The sequence below is a fragment of the Tachyglossus aculeatus genome, chromosome 20, assembly GCF_015852505.1.
Source record: "Tachyglossus aculeatus isolate mTacAcu1 chromosome 20, mTacAcu1.pri, whole genome shotgun sequence".
Taxonomy (NCBI): Eukaryota; Metazoa; Chordata; class Mammalia; order Monotremata; family Tachyglossidae; genus Tachyglossus; species Tachyglossus aculeatus.
In genome coordinates, this window is record NC_052085.1 from 3,964,706 (window position 1) to 3,987,095 (window position 22,390).

At 50.8% G+C, this 22,390-nt stretch overlaps 1 protein-coding gene across 1 annotated transcript; it reads right to left on the minus strand.

Annotated features, from left to right (window-relative positions):
• Positions 1-251: 251 nt before the first annotated feature.
• On the minus strand, positions 252-20,972 carry HSPH1 (heat shock protein family H (Hsp110) member 1). Its single transcript, XM_038761624.1, has 18 exons — positions 20,866-20,972; positions 15,944-16,001; positions 14,558-14,698; positions 13,044-13,166; positions 12,355-12,454; positions 10,021-10,154; positions 9,135-9,379; positions 8,107-8,335; positions 7,660-7,766; positions 7,258-7,391; positions 6,517-6,725; positions 4,548-4,679; positions 2,745-2,882; positions 2,267-2,392; positions 1,607-1,714; positions 1,387-1,506; positions 921-1,082; positions 252-469 (listed from the first exon to the last, which is right to left on the minus strand). The coding sequence occupies exons 1-18, from the start codon at positions 20,970-20,972 to the stop codon at positions 263-265; spliced, it is 2,580 nt and encodes an 859-aa protein (XP_038617552.1). The 3' UTR covers positions 252-262.
• Between the last annotated feature and the right edge of the window lie 1,418 nt (positions 20,973-22,390).

Genomic DNA, 22,390 nt, shown 5'->3' on the forward strand with positions numbered 1-22,390 from the left:
AGTTCACAATTCCACAGGAATCTGAAAGTTACCAAGGCAATTTTCCTTTAGGATCTTCATGACCGCAGACTTCGGCTTTTCTTTTTTTTTTTCCCATAGAGTACAGAGAGGTCTCACCGTTCTTAAAAAAAGAAAATACAAATAGTCCCAAATGCGGTTGAGAGAGCCGCCGCCGCCGCCTCTGGCAAGGATGTCATCTTCATCGCTGGGAAGCCCCTGCCTGCCCCCACCTCCCCCCCAACCCGGACCCCCGCTTAGCCCCCTAATCCAAATCCATGCCGACGTCGGGGTTCTTGTCCCCGGGGTGACAGTCGCCGTTCTGCTGGGGCACGTCCCCATCGGGGTGGGCTTTGCCGGCCACGTCGCCATTCTGATCCGGGACGGGGCCGTTCGGAGGCTTGTCTTGCTTGGGGGATTCAACTTTGGGTTTGGGCTGGGTGACGATCGGCTCGCACACGCTGCTCAGTTCCTGAGAGACGGAAAGAGAGAGACAGAACTGCACATGTGATGCCACGGGCAAGGGGAGGCTGTCTGGGATCACAGGGTCGGTGACCGGATGGCATTGTGTTCCCGCACCACCCCTCCCGCTCCGGGTCCCCAGAGCTCACTATCCCATCCTCCGACTTCTCCACTCCCGGGAGGGAAGGCCAGGACCCAACATCTCAACACCCCGGCTCTGGCGTAGGGCTGGGCAGCCATCAATCGTATTTATTGAGCGCTTACTGTGTGCAGAGCACTGTACTAAGCGCTTAAGACAGGCAAAGACAGAGCAGACAGGCACGGACAAGGGAACTCTCCCAGACGGAAAAGGGCAGCCCTGGGGAAAAATGGGTAGACGCAGGAGCCCGGGACTGACGTGCCCAAACCTGACAATTGTTGTTCCCTGGCAGAAGCCGCTTTGAAACTCTTCCTTCACTCACCTTCACTTTGGCTTTTATTTCGCTTGCGCGGACAACCGGATCCTGAGCGAGGTTTTGCTTAGCTTGGGCGTTCAGGGCGTTGTTCATCCACTCCATCACTTCGTTGACGGATTTCTCCACCTTCTTCATTTCGGTTGCGTCGACGTGGATGTATTTCTCATCCTGAAGGGAGGAGCGAGCGGGATTACTGGGGGCAATCAGAGTCCAGCGCCCTACCCGTCCAGCTGGGAAAGGAGCCAGAGCCCGTAAAATCGCGATGACCCAGGAGTTAGTGAGTGAGAAGAGCCCCGGGGCTCCCTCTCCAAAGCACGGTGACCATGACCACTGAAATCTGCCACCCCAGGCCTCACTCTACTCCCCGAAGCCTGTTAGGATGAACACTTCGAAACGCAGGTAGATCGCACTTGAAAAATGAATTTATTGTTCGTTTCCCCTCCTTCCTTCCCTCCCTTCACCGGGATTGTACCTTGTTTCTGTAGTCCCCGGCTATCTTGGCATAGTGCTGCAGCCTCTGGGCCAGTTCTTCAAACGCCCGGGGCCGTTCCTCGGCTTCTTGACATCGGATCTTAATGGGGGTACCCAGTTTCTGAAAAGGGAGCGAGATGAGGGTCTCAGGGGTTCCGCGCTTTCCGAAAGCTTCCTAAGAAGTTCTGACGTTAAAAAGACGGCCCCGACCCCGGCCTCACCGTCAGTTCGTCCAGTTTGTCTACGTAGGCCTGTTTGGCCTGGTCTTCTCCCTCCTCGTACAGCCAGTCTTCGGTTTCTGTCAGGAGCCTCAAAAAGCTCTGCAGATCCTATGAGTCAAAGGTTCACAGGCTTAGAGGTCATGCCCCGCCCCAACCCCTCTACCTGCCAGACCCTTTTATCGGAGGAGAGTAGTCAGTCCTGAGAGCACTCGGGGTCCGGGGGAGCTCGGAACGGGGCCTTGGACATGAGACTGCTGAAGCAGCGGCCTGGAAGCAGGCGGCATCGATGGGAGAAGCCAGGTGCCCCCAGCCCCTGGTCAGTCCGGATGGAGGGAGGGAAGGAGGAAGCTAATTCCCATTTCCCCGGTTCTGAAAAGCCTTCTCGGGCGAAACTGGTAACTGAGAACAAGCCAAACTTTCGACTGCGTTTCCCAGCCCTTCCCATTCCTTTATGGCACCATTCCCAAATGACCAATTTAAGCTCAAATACACTGTGACGCAAAACAGATAAAGGAAAAACAGTTCCTGCCCTCGCCCACCCCGTCCTCTCCCTGGGCAGACACTTCTCTGGAAGTCTGAAATGCTCGCTGTCAAGGGCGTTGCCCTCAAGCAGACCGCTTCGCGTCGTTCCAAATATTGCGGAGCGAGCCCGTGCCTCACCTGCTCCCCCACAAACTTCTCATAAGGCCCAGAGAGCTTGTCCCGGAACTCGTACACGTACTCCTCCACGGCGTTTTTGGCATCGTTCCTCTCCTTCTCCAGTTTGTCCTGCATGATCATCTTGCCCTAGATGGGGCGGGGGAAAGTCAGGCAGCTGGCATTTTGCTTCGCATCCATTCCCACCCCTGGAGAAAAGACTGAACGCTAAGGTCGTTATGGGCAAGGAATGCATCTGTTCTACTGTACTCGCCCGAGTACACTGCTCTGCACACAGTAAACCCTCTGTCCTCTGAATCTTTCCTGAGTTCTCCAATTAGCTTTGGAACCTGGGAGTGGATCTAAGGCTGAGGACAGTTGGTGGGGAGAGGGGAGAAAGAGGGCCCTCCTTGTTCCAACTTCTCCCGTCCACTTAGTGATCACGCTTTCTTTCCCCAATAAATGCAACTGACTGATTGACAAAAGATGGCTGGGAGCCTACCTCTGTCTCAATGTACAAGTTGAGAAGGTCTCTGCCCAGCTGCCACACCAAGTTTGCTTCAACTGGCAGTTCCACGTTCACCACCTTCATCTTGGGCTTTTTGGCTTCTGGAGGCTGGTCGCCTTTCTTCTCGTTTCCCTAGGAGAGCGGAGCAGAAAGGAGGAAAATCTTGAGCATCTCTTTAGAAAGCCACCCTTTTCCAAAGGCTCTGGTGGGAATGACAGTGAGTCATCGGCAAGTGTCCGCTCATTCCAAATAGATGAGACTCCTACCAGTTTCAAAAGCTTCTGGGAGGGGATCCTTTAGCCTCCCCCAGGAATCCATGTCAGTGCTTAGTATCAGAGTCAGAAGACACTCTCCCATCATGAACTTGTCCTGTTGTCTATGCCTGTTTTTTCCTGCTCTCTCTTTTGCAGAGTGGAGTTCAACAGGTCCCCACCCCTATATTTTACAGATCATTCAGGCACAAATGAATGATTGACTCCGTAATCCCAGTCCCTTTGGCCTTTGAGAGACTCTTCTCTGTCATCACAGCTGTCCTCTGAATCTTTCCTGGGTTCTCCAGTTAGCTTTGGAACCCGGGACTGGACCTAAGGCTGAGGACAGTTGGTGGGGAGAGGGGAGAAAGAGTGCCCTCCTTGTTCCAACTTCTGTCCACTTCACGATCATCATCATCAATCATCAATCGTATTTATTGAGCGCTTACTATGTGCAGAGCAGAGCGATCACACGTGCTTTCCCTAAGAGTAAAATGAAAGTTGCCAACTAAGGTAGTGAACGCTTTCTAAGAACATCACACATCAGAACACAATCTAAGCAATTTCTAACTGGCCCAGGCCCCGACTCTCCAGGCCCCCGGCCCCTCCTCCTGTCCACATGTTGGCCACTTCACCCGATAGAGCGAGGCCAGAGGCGGTGGGAAGGAGGTTGCCCAACTCCATCTCACTACTTGAACTCATGGGGGAGAAGAAGCTGTTTTAAGATCCCTTGTGGGTTTCGGTGATCTGCCCATTCCGTCCATTTAGGAAAAAACAGAAGCGGCGATAGGGCCTCATGACTCAACGGGGTCGACTAGTCCTTTCACCGTCCCCCATTCTCATCTAGCCACTTGTAACCCGCATTTTTCCCAAGTGGCCGCCACACTACCGTTTGCCACGGAGGAGTAGCCGTTAGAACCCCGTTGGGACTACATTCTCTCCTGATCATCATCAATCGCATTTATTGAGCGCTTACTATGTGCAGAGCGCTGTACTAAGCGCTTGGGAAGTACAAACTGGCAACATATAGAGGCAGTCCCTACCCAGCAGTGGGCTCACAGTCTTGACTCTGATGTCAAGATCAGAGTCCATGATGCACCTTCAGACACCAAGCCGTAACAGCCGTGTGCGCACACACACACTAGAAAACTCAGCAATGATGCCGCTTCCTGACAAGAGCGGGGCGACTGGAAGGTCTGGAGCATTTCCCGGTCCACTCAGCCTCGGCCCCGAGACTCTGGGCGAAACCATCTCCCAGTTTCCGCTGCCAAGAAGCCCGACGGGCTGGGTCCTAAACCGCTGGAAGGGGCATGGCTTCGGCCTGCCGGCTGGTAACCTCCCTCCACAGGCGACATTCCCTCGCCCTGGAGGGAAAGGCTCTTCGGGCAAGCTGAAAAGCAAAGATTTAGAATTGCCCTCCGAGGGAGAGACTACCCGAGGATAAAAGCAACGTGGGGATTCCTGCTGAAAGCCGCAGACTCCACCCTCTGGGTCACTAGGGTGTTGGTGATAGGATCGCATGGAATGAGCTTGAAGAGTCACTCACTTTGTCAGCGTCTGGAATTTTGTGTTCTTCGGAGGGAGGTTCAGGTGGAGGGGGAGACTGTGGAGTTTGGTGGTCATCGGTTTGTACCTGGGGCTCTGGTCCAGCTTCACTGTTGTCTTGCTGGACATTTTTCTGAAAGGAAAGCCCAGGCACAAAGGATGTAGAAAGCCTGCGTACTTGATTGGATTAAAGAGTTAGCGGGCACTAGCGACAGAGTACTTAGTTTCTGAAATCATTCTCCTGTTGGGGGGGAAAAGAGGTGTCTGTGGTTACGCAAGTGGTACATAAAAATACGTGAGTCTGGCAAGAAATGAGGTTAGAGAGCTTGAACACCTGTGTCTTTTGGGAAGGACTAAAGCGATCACCCTGCTAGAAACAGACGTTAGTGAAGTGATGGTAGGGGGGAGGTGACGGCGTTTGTCTCAAGGAAGACGCTTTTAACTGCTGGTCTCTGGGACCCCAGGATACGAGGCCCACAACTCCCCGACAATGGTATCTGTCAACTGCTTACCGTGTGCCCAACAGTATACTAAGCACTGGGGTAGAAACCAGAGAACACAGGTCAGACGCAGTACCTGGGCTACGTGGGGCTCGGTTTGAGTCAGCTTAGGAAGGGGAACGGGTCTCGATCCCCATTTGGCAGATAAAGAAATGCAGAGGAGTTAAGTGACTTGCCCAAGGTCACCCAATAGACTTGTGGCAGAGCCAGGACTAGAACCCGGGTCTTGGACTCCTACGGAGATGCTCTTTCCACTAGACCTCGCTGCTTCCCCACGTACGCAGTGGCCCACATTCGGCACCGTGTCAGAGGCCCAGCTCTGCAGCCCAGGGGGTTCAGACATAGGGGTAGCGTTGCCCTTGGGCGCAGACGTTTCCGTGAGCAACCTGGGGGATCCCTGCCCCTGGGACCGTGCCCACTGGTCCCAGACCACCCCCCTCAAGCCCGGGCCGGGTTCTCGCAAGGTCAGGAAGTTGAAGTACTCTCATTACTCATTGGTATCTGGAGGCAGAACCCTCCAAACCCAGCTGGAGAAGAAGAACACGCAAAGCCACCGGGGGGGAGGTTCTTTGGTCGGTAGTTTTGGGGATCAGGAAGCGGTCGGCTCGACTTGGGGTACTCTGGCTTTCTCTGTTCGAGAAATCCAAGGGTGTTTCTGACTTCCTGGGACCCTTCGGAGCTCGGAGTGGCAGGCGAGTCAGCGCGCTGACCCTCCAGGGTCCTACCGCTCCCAATGGGACCGTGTGGTATTTGGGTGGCACAAGCGTCCCAAGCCTGGCTCAATTGGGGCGGGGAGGGGGAAAAAAAAAAAATACACTGTGCAATCTGATAGAGAGCAGTGGCCATTTCTGCAGCCACCGTCAAGGGAATGTGCATTAACTCTGGCAACCCTGACCCCAGTCTCTCCCCACTAGGCCTGGCCAGCGGCCCCTGGGCCAGGCACGCCAACTGAAAACCCAGGACTAGGGAAAGCCGTGGCAACCGGACTCCTGCGGAGGGACGGACTCTTTTCTGGAGAACGCCTGGAAACCAGCCCAGGACAGAGAAGCAGCCCCATTTGAGGATTTCCTCCACAGGCCTCCCATCTGGCACTGAGGTAAACGCAGCCTAACACCCCCTCCCCACACGAGTCGTCACAGGGAAATCATTTTTTCCTCAAGAGACAACATTCACAGTTGCCCGTCCCCTTGTTCGTGGCCTATCCAAACCCAAATTTACCGGTCTGAGAATGGGAGAGGCCCAGGGATGGAACATTAGCTGAGCTTCACAGTGACTGAAATGAAACATTGGCATTCACTCCTTAAGCTGTGAAGGGAGAAGCCACCCCGACCTGCCCACCGCCTGCGGTAATGCGCTCCTGTTGCTTACCTTCCTCCCCTCGACTTAAAATTCCTAAATAAATCTGTATTTCCCAGACCAGGGAAGGAGCAACCTTATTACTAAGTCAAGCCCCCACCGCCCCAAACTTACATCATTGTCTGAGTTTTCCGCTGGTCTGTGGTTCTGACAGTCCACGTCGCCCTCGACGGAGGGGTCTTCGTTTTCCTCCGACTGAACCTTCTCTACCATAGATGCCGTAGAGACGGTGAAGATGCCGTGGGTGTTAACACGCACTTTGACTTTCACCTTAGACTTCTCTCCATCTTTCTGGGCTGAAATATTCTGGACCACAAAGCGGCCTGTTTATTTAAAAAATTAAAAAAAAAATATATATATATATATATATTATATATAGCGGGGGAGAGCAGGTTGATTTGTTAGTTGAATTCAAGAGATAGTGATACCCCTCACAGTTATCCCCTTAGACTGTAAGCTCCTCATGGTCAGGCATCATGACTATCAGCTCTATAATACTGTACTTTCCCAAGCGCTTAGTAAAAAGGCTCTGCACACAGTAAGTGCTCGGTATCATTGATCAATCGAAAAGCACTACAAAACAAGCCAGAAAATAGAAGATAATCCAAAACCGATCAATAGAGCCCAATACGGAAGTTTTTCTCCCTTCTGCTTTATTTTCAAGCTACCATCCCCCCTAATAACGGCTCTAGGCCCTGCTTCCCCAAGACAGGGATCAAATCTACAGTACTGAGGGATCACATCACTTGCGTTTTTCATCCGTTTCCCCAGTTAGCACAGAGCTCTACCCACAGTAAGCGCTCAAACCCCCCTGGTCCTGATCGAGCACGTAAAAGGCTCAATCTAGCCACTTACCAATTTTTGCTTCAGGGTAAGGGACACCTGCGGGGTCAGAGTAGAAGGCTTCTAGCTCAAATGGTCCCTTTCTATAGAAGGTAAGAACTTTGGAGAAAGGAGCTGCATGGTTTCGGCTAAATACCTCATGAGCCCTACAGTTAGGGGGAAAAAAAAGAAAAAGAAGAAGGGATGGGATGGGAGAAGTCAGAGACTCGGTTATACTAGACAAGGGCCGACACTGGTGATCTGGAGAAGAGGGTGGGAAGGTGTCAGAGAAGGGAGTGGATGTTTTCAAGGACTGCTGATATTTGCAGACTTTAAAACAAGGTAATTTAGGGGGGGATCTTCAGAGGTAAAGGCACCAAAAACAGTGAGGAAGGGGAAGCTTGGCTTCCAAGTAGAATTTTCGGCCACACGTACCCATCGGTGTCTTCCGAATCGTTGCTCCAGACGAGAGAGATCGGGAAAGGGACGGCATCGGTGACCGAAAACTCCCTTACTTTAAAGGCCGGGGAAAGGATTGCACACTGCAAGAGAACAAAATAATGGTCTTTCCACGGGCCCCCCCCAAAAATCTTTCAACGACTTGAATCCTAACCAGCCTTAGAGGCATAAATTCAAGGTTCAAACGGTGTTAGAAAACCCTACTCTTTTCCAAAGCAGGCAGTTTTTTCCCAGGTCCACAGTGCTAGCTTTCCCACCAAATCATTAAGGGGCAGGATGCCACAGACTGCGTAATGCCTAAAATGGGATTATTTGCCTCTGGATTAGCTCTAATTTGTATTACAAGAAAATAGGTGGATTTGAATTGGAGAGTGGCCATTTGGTTTGTCTCGTTCTCACAATCTCTCCGCTGGGCATCCATACCTGAAGGGCACAACCTCTTGCGACGGCCTCGTCCGCGTTCAGCGTCGTGCTGACGTCTTTGCCAAAGAATCTGGCGATCTTCTCCTTAACCGCGGGGATTCTCGTAGTCCCTCCGACAATCTCCACCGCACTTATGTCTTCTACTCTCAGTTGGGTTTGCTCCATTAGGGTGTGCAGAGGAGTGTCTATCTTCTGAAGAAGATCGCCGCACAGCTCTTCAAATTGGGATCTGGCCGAGAAGAGAGGGAAGAATAAATGAAGGGATGCTTGAAGCTGCAGAGCTCAGTGGAAAGAGCCCGGGCTTGGGAGTCAGAGGTTGTGGGTTCTAATCCTTGCTCCCCCACGTCTGCTGTGTGACCTTGGGCCAGTCACTTCACTTCTCTGAGCCTTAGTTCCCTCATCTATAAAATGGGGATGAAGACTGTGAGGCCCATGAGGGACAACCTGATCACCTTGTATCCTCCCCAGTGCTTAGAACAGTGCTTGGCACATAGTAAGCCCTTAACAAATGCCATCATTATTATTATGTTATTGAAAGAAAGGTAAAATCCTGTGGACAACGGTTCATTCAAGCAGCATCCAACTCAAAGCAACTGCCTTTCCCTGCTGGCCTCTAGTAATACAAATATATCCGGAAAGTCACAACTTGACTAATTCCAAGTCCACTGTTTTCCAGGCCCTTGCAAGTTTGGATTAATGAGGCATCAATGAATCACAGTGCCTGGGTTATTTCAGAAGTAACGAGAAAGGATCCAGAGACGTTATATCTTGTTTCTTACTTTGGAACTGGATAATAATGAGAAAAAGTGCAAGTTTTTCCGTTGTCTGCCTATTAGCCACTTTAAAGGTGCCTCAGTGGTACGGAGCAGGCTCCACTCTGAAGAGACACGCTCTCGAGGCGGGTCTTCCAACAACTTCCTCGAAGTGGGAAAAAGGGTGATCCCGAACTTGGACCCGGGTCCTAGCCAGGATATGAGAGCAGGCTCTCGTCACCCGTTGCGGGCTGTGCTTCTCTAGCGCTTGCTCACCTGTTCATTTTCCCAGAGACGTCGATGTCGTTCATAAAGCACTCGATGTTCAGGGGCAAGTCCATGCTGTTAGAGCTCATCAGCTTCTTCAGTTTCTCGCACTCCTGGTAGAGGCGCAGGAGGGCTCGGATTTTGGACCTGGGATCCAGTCTGTACTTGGCTTGGATTTCGGCACAAAAGTAGTCCACTAGCTTCTCGTCGAAATTCCGGCCCCCCAAGAAAGGATCGAAGGCCGTGCCCAGGACCTAGAGGGAGGGAGGGAAGGGGAAAGGGGAAAACCCCATCCGTCATTCTCTGGAAGACAGTCCTACATCCATCCTCGGCTAGGGGCCACGCTGTAAGCAGCGTGGCTTAGTGGATAGAGCCGAAACCTGGGAGTCAGAAGGACCTGGGCCTCCACCACGTCTGCTGTGTGATCTCGGGCAAGTCACTTAACTTCTCTGGGCCTCAGTTACCTCATCTGGAAAAGGGGAATTAAGAGGGTGAGCCCCACGGGGGACGGGGACTGAGTCCAACCTGAGTAGCTTGCATCTACCTCAGTGCTTGGCACCTAGTAAATGCTTAACAAGTACCATTATTATCACCATTGTCAACACCAAAAAAAAGTCCTTGGGCCACTCCCAAAGTGTTATCATAAAACCCTTTGGAAAGGCCGTCCGGAAATCCTCCTTCGCTTCTAAAACACGACCCTCACCCACAGAAACGTGGGCAAACAGGGTCTCCCCTGGCACCTTCTACTCCCCACCCCCAGGTCCTCTCTCCTGTGATAAACATTACCTCAAGAACCCCTCAGTGAAGGATCCGGGCACCTGCCCTATTTGCATCCCGCTCTGTGGAAGTCTAACTAAAAGATTAATCTGTCATGCTTGACATCCGCTCCCTTTACCTTCAGCTTGCCCTTGTTAAAAGCACACGCAGACACTTGGAAAGCAGAGTGTCCCATGTCCACAAACACCACTATCCGGGGCTTCTCTTCTAGGGCCGGAAGGTCTTGCTTATAGATCCCGTAATTCAAAGCAACTACGAGAAGAAACAGAAGTGAGTATCCCGCTCCCTTTCCCACATGGAGTAACGACATCACTCAGAGGTCTGCAGGCTGCGGTCCTGGGGAAATCAACCCATGAAACTAAGGGGAAATCACCTGCCCCTAATTTACACCATACCCCCAATAAGGGCCATGTCATTCATTCATTCAATTGTATTTACTGAGCGCTTACTATGTGCAGAGCACTGTACTAAGCACTTAGCGCCGTATTTGTTAAGCTGGATGCCAGGCCCTGTACTAAGCGCTGGGTTAGAAACAAGATGACCAGATTGGACACAGTTCCTGTCCCAATGGGGCTCAGAGTCTAAGCAAGAGGGAATGGGACTGAATCTTCATTTTACAGATGAAGAAACCAAGGCACAGAGAAGTTAAGAGACCTGCCCAAGGTCACGGAGCAGATAAGGGGCAGAGGCAGGATTAGAACCCAGGCCTTCTGGTTTCCAGGCTTGGGCTCTTGCAACCATGCCACGTTGCTTCACTGGCATTTTATTTCCCTTTCAAAAAAATGCCAAGAATCAATTCCTTCTACAGGAAAATAAAAAAAAAAAGAGGGCATAAATGTCCTTTGTAAGTAGGCTGCAACTTTGCTCCACGGCTGTTGATCGGTTGACTATATGCACCACCTAATTTACATAATCTGCTTTGAAATTTTTTTTCCTACTTTAAAAGTTGGAAAAATAATTTTGGGGATGTAAGTGTTTCCAGAGAGAGCTGTATCTCTCTCTCTCTGCTGTGTTTCCCTTTAAGTACAGCGATTTTCAAATGTTTTGCTACCAATGCCTTCTAACCTTGTAAGTGGTCTAAACTTTTTTCCCCACTTTATATCTTGAGTTTTGCCCCCCAAGTTTTACGAGATTTCCTACTTGAAATGGTTAGCAGGTGGTTTGTGGGCTGGGGGAGAGAGTCTGGACCAGATGCAAATGTCCAAAGCCCTGCCATGGTGGATAGTTGGGGGTATTTTGGAGAAATTTAAGTTAACAGTGGCCAAACCTGACTTTCACTCTAGTTTTCATTTTTATCAAGTAGCTGAGGGAAAGCCCGACACCATCACTGTACGTTGGCACCCAGGGCAATTCTTTGGGAACCTTGCTAAACTTCAGATGTGGCTTAGTGGATAGAGTACGGGCCTGGGTTCTAATCCCAGCTCTGTCACTTGTCTGCTGTGTGGCCTTGGACAAGTCCCTTCTCTGTGCCTCAGTTACCTCCTCTGTAAAATGGGGATTATGACTGTGAGCCCTGCGTGGGACAGGGACTGTATCCAACCTGATTACCGTGTATTCACTCATTCAATCGTATTTACTGAGTGCTTACTGTGTGCAGAGCACTGTACTAAGCGCTTGGGAAGTACAAATTGGCGACCTATAAAGATGGTCCCTACCCAACAACGGGCTCACAGACTAGAAGGGGGAGACAATAAAAAAAAAGCACGTGGACAGGTGTCTAGTCATCAGAATAAATCTACCCCAGCACTTAGTAAAGTGCTCGGCACATTGTAAGGGCTTCACCAACACCGTAAAATATAAAAAAAACACACCAAAAAACACAGAATAAATGCTTAATACCGATGAAGGGGGCTCATATGTATAGCCAACTACTTTTTTGACTTTTCTTTTCAAAGCATCTATATATCTATGCTCTTACTTTTATCTATTATATATTTAGTAGCTGACATCTGCCTGTCTTTCCCATTAGACTGTCAACTTTGAAAGCATCAGCTGCATCCTTTAACTCTGTTTTATGTGCCCCGAACAGTGCATGCTTCAACGATGATGACAACCAGTTACAGCCCCCAAATCCAAACTCTAGATACTCCGTATTTCCCAAGGGTAAAACATGATTTTCTATGGGTTCCACTGCTTCCCCTGAGATGGCTAAATGCTTTTCGTCCCAGTTACCTATGTAGTTCTTCAGTCTCATTTTCTTCTAGACTTAACCTCTCTACACCACAAAACAGTCCCTGAAAAGGCTCCTGCCTTCCACATCCAGCCCGCTTGATGTGAAGCCTGCACACCTTGCCACGGGAGGCTATCAATTCGTTTTTTAAAATTCCGAAATGCAAACGCTTACACACTGACTGGCCCCAAGTGATTTTTGTTTTAGCTTTAAGACGCTGCGCCTCACGTCGTCAAAGCCCCTGACGGCTTATTCTGTCCAGAGATGACCCGCGGCCCTTACCCGCGGTCATGTCGTTCATCAGCCTTAGGCAGTTCAGGCCAACGATCTGAGCAGCATCCAGGACTGATCTCCTTTCGGCATCGGTGAAGAAGGAGGGAACCTAGAGAGTGTAAAAAAGTTGATAAGAAGTTACAAAGGCTTCTGCCTGTGTACACACGTACACGTGTTGCAGAATGCTTCAGGGTCAAGGCTAAAATGGCTGCCTCCTCACAGCCACCATGTTAAGTGTTTTACTGCTGGGATTTTCATCTAGCTCAGCATCACTCCGTGACAGAACCAGGGTTTGGAGCGTCAGGGAGGAATTAGTGACAGTCTTCCGACCGCGTGAGCCTGCTGGGGAAGGAATGCCCTCCTGAGCGCTGTTTCCCTAAGTCCCGAGGGCTCCCAAGGGAGAACCGATGTTAGTCGGGACTCTTCTAGTGCTTAGTACGGTGCTCTGCACAGTAGGCGCTCCGTAAATACGATCGACTGACTGATTCCCGGGCCAGCCCTGCTCACGGAGATCCCCAGCCTAGCCTAGCTGACGGGCAGGACACCCTGGGAATTTTCCATTCGTAGTTCCATCTCCAGGAAGGCCAAACAGTCTTTCCACGGAGGACCGCTCAAGCCTGGGCCTGGCGTTCCGGCGACTAGACGATAAAAGGAAATCCCCGGGCCCTGCTGAATTTGCCGGCAACGAGCGAGCTTACGGAGATGACGCAGTCAGTCACTGGCTTCCTGAGGTTGTTCTCGGCCGTCTCCTTTAGTTTGGTCAACAGCATGGCTGTGATCTGCTCCACGCTGAAGAAATGCTCCTCGTCCATGTACATTACCTGCATAGGAAGGAGAATGTGACCGAATGAATCACCTTGGCTCTAGAGAAACGTCATTTCTCAAAGGCTAACCTGTCTGATTTCCTACCAAGTTGGGGGGAAAAAAATGCCACTTTCTACGAAGAGCATTTTTCCACCTGAAAAAAGAATAGGGTCTTCTCAAATAACTTCAGGTTGACAAAAACGCCCAACACCTAATGAAAAGAAATTTACATCTTCTATGAATCAAGCGACTGAACTTGGAGATTGATGTGGTTGCAAGATGGAAGATTCTTCTGTCAGTAGCTGCTGCCACAGAAAACTGGACGGATCAGAGTTAGCAAGTACGAGTCTCCAAATATTTCATTCTTGCCCCGGAATGAGAAAGATTTGTCCCTGACTGCGGCGAAAGAGTAAGACACTTGACCATTAAGTAGAAGGCAGATGACTGAGGCTGACACTTGGCAAATGCTGTTTTATCCTAGGACGTCGGTTTAGTCTGCCAATCCAGAAATTCACGCCAAGAGTCCCCCCTACCTCAACACACACACACCTTCTTGAATTACTCATAAAACTGCCTCAACTCTCCACTTCACACTGCCCTTTAAGAAAGAATCTAGTCCCGTCTCCCCTGCCAAATTAATGCAACGTGAGCATTAGCATCCAAGATTGAAAACAGGAAAAAAAAAAATCCAAGATTTTCACTACACCGCTCTACCCCAAAATGCAAGACTTGGAGAAAAAAAAAGTTTTGAGTTTTCTAAAAACTAGTCCCCCCTCCCACCCCGTGAGGTTCCCCGATGGAGAAGCGAGGAGGGGAGTTCACGGGCATAACTGGACTCCCAGTGACCCCGACTGTCCCCCACCCCACAATGGGGTAAGGGGAACACCAGCCCCCCACCCCGGGCCTGCCCCCTCTCAGAGCTTCTCAGCTCGAAACAGTTCACCTTAAGATAACGCACGACCAGGATTTCCACACCAAGTGGAAGGGCTTAATCATCGACCCAAATGGTTCAGCCCGAGATGTCTAATGCGTATCGAGTTTGAATTCTAATTAGCCGAAGACAGATCAAGTCACAGTGAAATGCTTCTCTTCCAAACACGAAGGGCGGGTAAATCGATAGGTGACTCACGAAAGAGGGGTGCCATCAATATTCCACGATGCACCGTGCTAAAAGAATATATTCAAGGGCGGTTCCACCTGCCCAGGCCTTGTAGAAACTTAGACGCTGCCCACGCCTCAGTGAGTGGCAGCTGACAGCTTGTCAGATTAATCAAGCTCTAGGTGCGTCTTCAGCCTGCTGGGAGTAAAGACCGCCAACCGACCAGTTATCGAACCAAGTCTCTCGCCGCGAAAGGAAGCCAAAAAGCAGCCCCCTCCGTCAGAGGGTACGGTTGGCAGTTCCGTTTACCTTTATTCCAACGCCGCCGTTCTTCATGGGAATCAAGTCAAAACTCAGCTTTTCCTTCTCCTTGTGAACGAAAGGGTCATTAAACGCCCGGCCATGGAATCTCTTGAAGTTCGAGACCGTGTTGTTCGCGTGAGTGATTTGCTGCAAGATAAAAGTTAGGAAGAGTTTTTCACTGCCCTCTCAGACCCCACTCGGTCAGTAGCCGAAGCAGCCCTGGAGACGGCCTCGCGTTTTGGTCAGTCAATTGTATTTATTGAGTGCTTCTTGTGTGCAGAACACTGTATTAAGTACCTGGTTTTTTCCCCAGGGTCCTCTGGCCATCCCTGTGCTCTGTGTCTCCTCCCACCCGCTTCCCCTATTCCACTTTTTACAGGACATGTGCTGGCTCTATTACAGCACCTGGCCCACGAAGCAGGTACTCAATTTACAGTACAAAGTCTTCTTCCCCGCAACCTACGAAGAGGGGAGAGGGGAAGACGACAGAAAAAGCAAAGAGCTTCAAGGAAGGAAGGCCCAAGCTGGCTTTTTTCCTGTGCAAAACTAGGAATTTTAATGAAAAATATGTTCCTCCCACGGTGAAAGACAAAAACGTCTAATATTAAAATATTTCAGGGAGCCTTCAGAACCTGCTTACGGGACCTCAGAGAGAAGAACACACCAGAAACCAGGGCTGGGTGAGTACCACAAATTTAAATTAAGACTAAACACATTTCTGATTTGGCTTTAAAAAAACCACACAGACGGCTTTTAAAATAATGGTCTCTAAGCAACACCATTTGCTCCCAGAGTTGGTCTTATAGGAATCCAAATGAGAAGCAAGTTTCTTTTCTTTTAAAGTAGAAAGTGCTAAAAAAGACTTTGAGGTTTTTTTAAAAAAAAACTCTCTGCACAGGAGGATAAAAAAAGGGGGGTTAGAGACGGGTGAGATGATAGCAGGGGATGGTTCGGAAGGGAGCATGTATCCCTGTCGCCCATGTCAGGAAGCCAACTAAAACGGGGTAACATTACAATTAAAAAACCCCAACAAAACACGAACACCTAAACAAGTAGATCAGTCCCGGTCTCTGAGGCTCTTCAATCCTCTCCCAATCTGAGACCTGAAATAATCAGCGGGGACAAGAGATCGAGGGTGAGGGGCGAAATATCGATTCACAATCCCTCCCAGAATCCTGTCCATGATCAGAAATACCAGCAGCAGTAGTACTGGCGTTCATTTACCGGGCCCAGGGCACCGCGCCAGGCGCTTAGGCGATACAGAGACGCTACGGCTGAAGTTCAAACCAAGGTCCCAGTCGCTTCAGGTGGTTAGCACCTTCTCCCTTGAACATTTAGACTTCATATTCAGACGAAGGACAGCCTAGGGGATTTCTTCCGTAGGAGACGTACCTGGTTTTTAGCGGCCACTCCAATCGTTCGGTTTTTCGATCCGAAAGAAATCACCGATCTAAAGAGAACAGAGTAACCCATATATCGACGCCCGCACTTGGGTCAGGGTCGCCTTTAGACGCAGGGGGGGCCGGCTCATCGGCAACTGCCTTGGACGGTCTGTCAGGCCCCGGTCAAGGAAGGCCTCAGCCCTGAGGGTGATGCCGTTCAATAAGGGACCTCCTCTTTCCCGGGGCGCTGGAATGAACCGAAGAGAAAATCATCCAGTGCTAGTTATGCCCGCGAGCTTTAAACATGCTGGCCTTGTTTTCCTCCCTTCCCTGCCCCCCTATCAGATGGCCACAGGCTGCTTTTTCTTCCCCCCGTTCGGGACTACACCACGGTGACATCTCCTTCCCAAAGCACCACGATAAGCTTTTGAATTCACTTTATCAGGAAATGAAGCGGTCCCGGCAGAGGGGATGGAGACAGAGGCAAAAAAAAGGCTGTTTCTATTGAGGAACTCGGATACAGTCTGACCTGCTATATTGTAATCTCCCTGTGGGCAGGGACCACGTCTTCTTCTGTACTTTCCCAAGTGCTACCACCAGCAGGGGCTCGATAAATGCTACTGATCGACAGGCGCTCTGCGCTACTGAAATCTCTTAATAATGATAATAATGGTATTTGTTAAGCGCTTACTATGTACTAAGCAGTGTTCTAAGTGCGGGGCAGATACAAGGTAATCAGGTTGTCCCACATGGGGCTTACAGTCTTAATCTCCATTTTACAGCTGAGATAACTGAGGCCCAGGGAAGTTAAGTGACTTGCCCAAAGTCACACAGCTGATAAGTGGCAGAATCGGGATTAGAACCCATGACCTCTGACTCCCAAGCCAAGCCTCTCTTGCCACTAAGCCACGCTGTCTCTCTTAGCCATCATAGGTAGGTCCTCAGTAATACACAATTCTGCACCTGGGCATTCAAGCGCTTAGTACAGTGCTCAGCACACAGCTCTTAATCAATCAATCGTATTTATTGAGCGCTTACTATGTGCAGAGCACTGTACTAAGCGCTTGGGAAGTACAAGTTGGCAACATATAGAGACGGTCCCTACCCAACAGTGGGCTCACAGTCTAAAAAGGGGAGACAGAGAACAAAACCAAACATACTAACAAAATAAAATGAATAGATATGTACAAGTAAAATACATAGAGTAATAAATATGTACAAACATATATCCATATATACAGATGCTGTGGGGAAGGGAAGTAGGTAAGATGAGGGGGATGGAGAAGGGGACGAGGCCCCTCACGTAAGCGCTCAATAAATACGATTGATGATGAAGACATGGGTTCTAATCCCGGCTCTGCCACTTGTCCTTCGTTCAGTCGTATTTATTGAGTGCTTCCTGTGTGCGGAGCACTGGACTAAGCGCTTAGAAGCACAAGTCGGCACCATATAGAGACGGTCCCTACCCGACAGCGGGCTCACAGGCTAGAAGTCAGCTGTGTGACTTTGGGCAAGCCACTTGACTTCTCTGGGCCTCAGTTCCCTCATCTGGAAAAGGGGGATGAAGACTGTGAGCCCCACGGGGGACAACCTGATCACCTTGCATCCCCCCCGGCGCTTAGAACAGTGCTTGGCACATAGTAAGCGCTTAAATACCCTCATCGTCGTCATCATCATCCCTGCCCACAACCAGTTTACAGCCCTCTTCCTCCTCATCCATGGCATTTATTGAGCACTCACTGTGTGCAGAGCACTGTAGTACGCGCTTGGGAGAGTATTCATTCATTCATTTGTATTTGCTGAGCGCTTACTGTGTGCGGAGCGTGGGAGAGCACAAGACAGCAGCGTTGGGAGACAAGCTCCCGGCTCAAGTCCTCCTCCTCCTCCTCCTCCTCCTCACTGATGGTATTTACTGAGCGATCACAGTGTGCAGTGCACTATGCTGAGCCCGTCTTCCAGACTGCTGGGTCGGGGCCGTCACCTCTATGCTGCCATCATCATTATCATCAATCGCATTTATTGAGCGCTTACTGTGTGCAGAGCACTGTACTAAGCGCTTGGGAAGCACAAATTGGCAACATATAGAGACAGTCCCTACCCAACAGTGGGCTCACAGTCTAAAAGGGGGAGACACAGAACAAAACCAAACATACTGACAAAATAAAATAAGTAGGATAGATATGCACAAGTAAAATAAATAAGTAGAGTAATAAATATGTACAAACATATATACATGTACACAGGTGCTGTGGGGAAGGGAAGGAGGTAAGATGGGGGGATGGAGAGGGGAAGGAGGGGGAGAGGAAGGAAGGGGCTCAGTCTGCGAAGGCTGTCGACTTGGACTTCCCCAGCGCTTAGTCCAGCGCTCTGCACACAGTAAGCACTCAATAAATACAACTGAATGAATGAATGACTAAATGCCATTATTATTATTGAATGAATGGCTTCCAGACTTCTAGACGCTGAGCTCGTCTTCAAGACCGCTGGGTCTGGCCCGTCCCTCTATGATGCCGAGTTGGACTTCCCCAGCGCTTAGTACAGTGCTCTGCACACAGTAAGCACTCAATAAATACAATTGAATGAATGAACGACTAAATGCCATCATTATTATTATTGAATGGATGGCTTCCAGACTTCTAGACTCTGAGCCCGTCTTCTAGACTGCTGGGGCGGGACCGTCCCTCTATGTTGCCGACCTGGACTTCCCCAGCGCTTAGTACAGTGCTCTGCACACAGTAAGCGCTCAATATATACGAATGAATGAATGACTAAATGCCGTTATTATTATTGAATGAATGGCTTCCAGACTTCTAGACTCTGAGCCCGTCTTCAAGACTGTTGCGTCGGGACCGTCCCTCTATGGTGCCGACCTGGACTTCCCCAGCGCTCAGTACAGCGCTCTGCACACAGTAAGCGCTTAATATATACGAGTGAATGAATGAATAAATGCCATTATTATTACTGAATGAATGGCTTCCAGATTTCTAGACTCTGAGCCCGTCTTCTAGACTGTTGGGTGGGAACATCTATGTTGCCGACTTGGACTTCTCCAGTGCTTAGTACAGCGCTCTGCACACAGTAAGCGCTCAATAAATACGACTGAATGAATGAATGACTAAACGCCATCATTATTATTATTGAATGAATGAATGGCTTCCAGACTTCTAGACGCTGAGCCTGTCTTCCAGACTGCTGGGTTTGGCCCGTCCCTCTATGTTGCCGACTTGGACTTCCCCGGCGCTCAGTACAGCGCTCTGCACACAGTAAGCGCTCAATATATACGAGTGAATGAATGAATAAATGCCATTATTATTACTGAATGAATGGCTTCCAGATTTCTAGACTCTGAGCCCATCTTCTAGGCTGCTGGGTCGGGACCGTCCCTCTATGTTGCCGACTTGGACTTCCCCAGTGCTTAGTACAGTGCTCTGCACACAGTAAGCGCTCAATAAATACGACTGAATGAATGAATGACTAAATGCCATCATTATTATTATTGAATGACTGAATGGCTTCCAGACTTCTAGACTCTGAGCCCGTCTTCCAGACTGCTGGGTTTGGCCCGTCCCTCTATGGTGCCGACTTGGACTTCCCCGGCGCTCAGTACAGTGCTCTGCACACAGTAAGCGCTCAATATATACGAGTGAATGAATGAATAAATGCCGTTATTATTATTGAATGAATGGCTTCCAGACTTCTAGACTCTGAGCCCGTCTTCAAGACTGTTGCGTCGGGACCGTCCCTCTATGGTGCCGACCTGGACTTCCCCAGCGCTCAGTACAGCGCTCTGCACACAGTAAGCGCTTAATATATACGAGTGAATGAATGAATAAATGCCATTATTATTACTGAATGAATGGCCTCCAGATTTCTAGACTCTGAGCCCGTCTTCTAGACTGTTGGGTGGGAACATCTCTGTTGCCGACTTGGACTTCCCCGGCGCTTAGTACAGTGCTCTGCACACAGTAAGCGCTCAATAAATACGACTGAATGAATGACTAAATGCCATCATTATTATTATTGAATGAATGAATGGCTTCCAGACTTGTAGACTGTGAGCCCGTCTTCCAGACTGCCGGGTCTGGCCCGTCCCTCTATGGTGCCGACTTGGACTTCCCCGGCGCTCAGTACAGTGCTCAGCACACAGTAAGCGCTCAATAAATACAATTGAATGAATGACTAAATGCCATTATTATTATTGAATGAATGAATGGCTTCCAGACTTCTAGACGCTGAGCCCGTCTTCTAGACTGCTGGGGCGGGACCGTCCCTCTATGGTGCCGACCTGGACTTCCCCAGCGCTCAGTACAGCGCTCTGCACACAGTAAGCGCTCAATATATACGAGTGAATGAATGAATAAATGCCATTATTATTACTGAATGAATGGCTTCCAGATTTCTAGACTCTGAGCCCATCTTCTAGGCTGCTGGGTCGGGACCGTCCCTCTATGCTGCCGACCTGGACTTCCCCAGCGCTTAGTACAGCGCTCTGCACACAGTAAGCGCTCAATAAATACGACTGAATGAATGAATAACTAAATGCCATCATTATTATTATTGAATGAATGAATGGCTTCCAGACTTCTACACTCTGAGCCCGTCTTCTAGACCGCTGGGTCTGGCCCGTCCCTCTATGGTGCCGACTTGGACTTCCCCGGCGCTCAGTACATCATCCTCATCATCATCATCAGTCGTATTAATTGAGCGCTTACTATGTGCAGAGCACTGTACTAAGCGCTTGGGAAGTGCAAATTGGCAACATACAGAGACAGTCCCTGCCCACCAGTGGGCTCACAGTCTAGAAGGGGGAGACAGAGAACCAAACCAAACATCCTAACACAATAAAATAAACAGTAGAGTGCTCAGGACCCGGGGGGCGCTCAGTACAGACGACCGGCCGGGCGAAGGGCTGAGCAGGCAGGAGTCACTCACGGGGTGCAGCGGTCGCTGAACTCGTTGGCGATGGTCTCGATGCCCCCGGCCCGGGCCACGGCGATGTAGCAGCTCTGGGAGCCCACGTCCAGGCCCACCACCGACATGGCTCCCCGTCCCTGTCCCTCCTCCAATCAATCGATCGATCTATCGATGGACGGATGGATCGACAGCCCGCCCGTGCAGCGCCTGGCCGGCGGGCGCCCGACTGACGGGAACTTTCCAGAACCTGCGGCATTTAGTCCCCGGCCCCGCCATGTGCCGCTTCCGCTTCCGCCTTCTCGAGCCTTCTCGAAGGATTCCAGCCAATGGGCGGCCGCCCCGCTCCGTGACGTCCGCCGTTGCCATGGCCGCAAGGAAGCCGCCGGGCCTCCCGGGGCATGCTGGGAGTTGTAGTCCCCGTCCCCCCCCCGCGGGCCGGGCCTTGAAGCGCCCCAGGCATGCTGGGAGTTGTAGTCCCCTCCCTGGAGACCCGGCCTTGAAAGGCCCCCAGGCATGCTGGGAGTTGTAGTCCCCCCCGCAGTCCAGGCCTTGAAGCGCCCCAGGCATGCTGGGAGTTGTAGTCCCCCCCGGAAGCCGGGCCTTGGAGTGCCCCAGGCATGCTGGGACTTGTAGTCCCCTCCCTGGAGACCCGGCCTTGAAGCACCCCACGCATGCTGGGAGTTGTAGTCCCCTCCCTGGAGGCCGGGCCTTGAAGCGCCCCAGGCATGCTGGGAGTTGTAGTCCCCTCCCTGGAGGCCCGGCCCTGAAGCGCCCCAGGCACGCTGGGAGTTGTAGTCCCCTCCCTGGAGACCCGGCCTTGAAACCCCCCAGGCATGCTGGGAGTTGTAGTCCCTCCCTGGAGGCCGGGTCTTGAAGCGCCCCAGGCATGCTGGGAGTTGTACTCCCCTCCCTGGAGACCCGGCCTTGAAGCGCCCCAGGCATGCTGGGAGTTGTAGTCCCCTCCCTGGAGGCCCGGCCCTGAAGCGCCCCAGGCACGCTGGGAGTTGTAGTCCCCTCCCTGGAGACCCGGCCTTGAAGCCCCCCAGGCATGCTGGGACTTGTAGTCCCCTCCCCGGAGACCCGGCCTTGAAGCCCCCCAGGCATGCTGGGAGTTGTAGTCCCCTCCCTGGAGGCCCGGCCTTGAAGCCCCCCAGACACGCTGGGAGCTGTAGCTCTCTTCCTCCCTTCAAGGCCCTGCTGAGAGCTCACCTCCTCCAGGAGGCCTTCCCAGACTGAGCCCCTTCCTTCCTCTCCCCCTCGTCCCCTTCTCCATCCCCCCCATCTTACCTCCTTCCCTTCCCCACAGCACCTGTATATATGTATATATGTTCGTACTTATTTATTACTCTATTTATTTATTTATTTTACCTGTACATATCTATTATATTTATTTTATTTTGTTAGTATGTTTGGTTTTGTTCTCTGTCTCCCCCTTTTAGACTGTAAGCCCACTGTTGGGTAGGGACTGTCTCTATGTGTTGCCAATTTGTACTTCCCAAGCTATTAGTACAGTGCTCTGCACATAGTAAGCGCTCAATAAATA

Excerpts from the sequence above, each read along its gene's own strand:
- HSPH1 (XM_038761624.1), bottom strand. The coding sequence starts at position 20,972 with ATGTCGGTGGTGGGCCTGGACGTGGGCTCCCAGAGCTGCTACATCGCC. Across the intron at positions 2,393-2,744 it reads ACTTGTACATTGAGACAGAG|GGCAAGATGATCATGCAGGA; the intron begins GTAGGCTCCCAG and ends CGCCCCATCTAG. Across the intron at positions 1,083-1,386 it reads CCGGGGACTACAGAAACAAG|GATGAGAAATACATCCACGT; the intron begins GTACAATCCCGG and ends TCCTCCCTTCAG.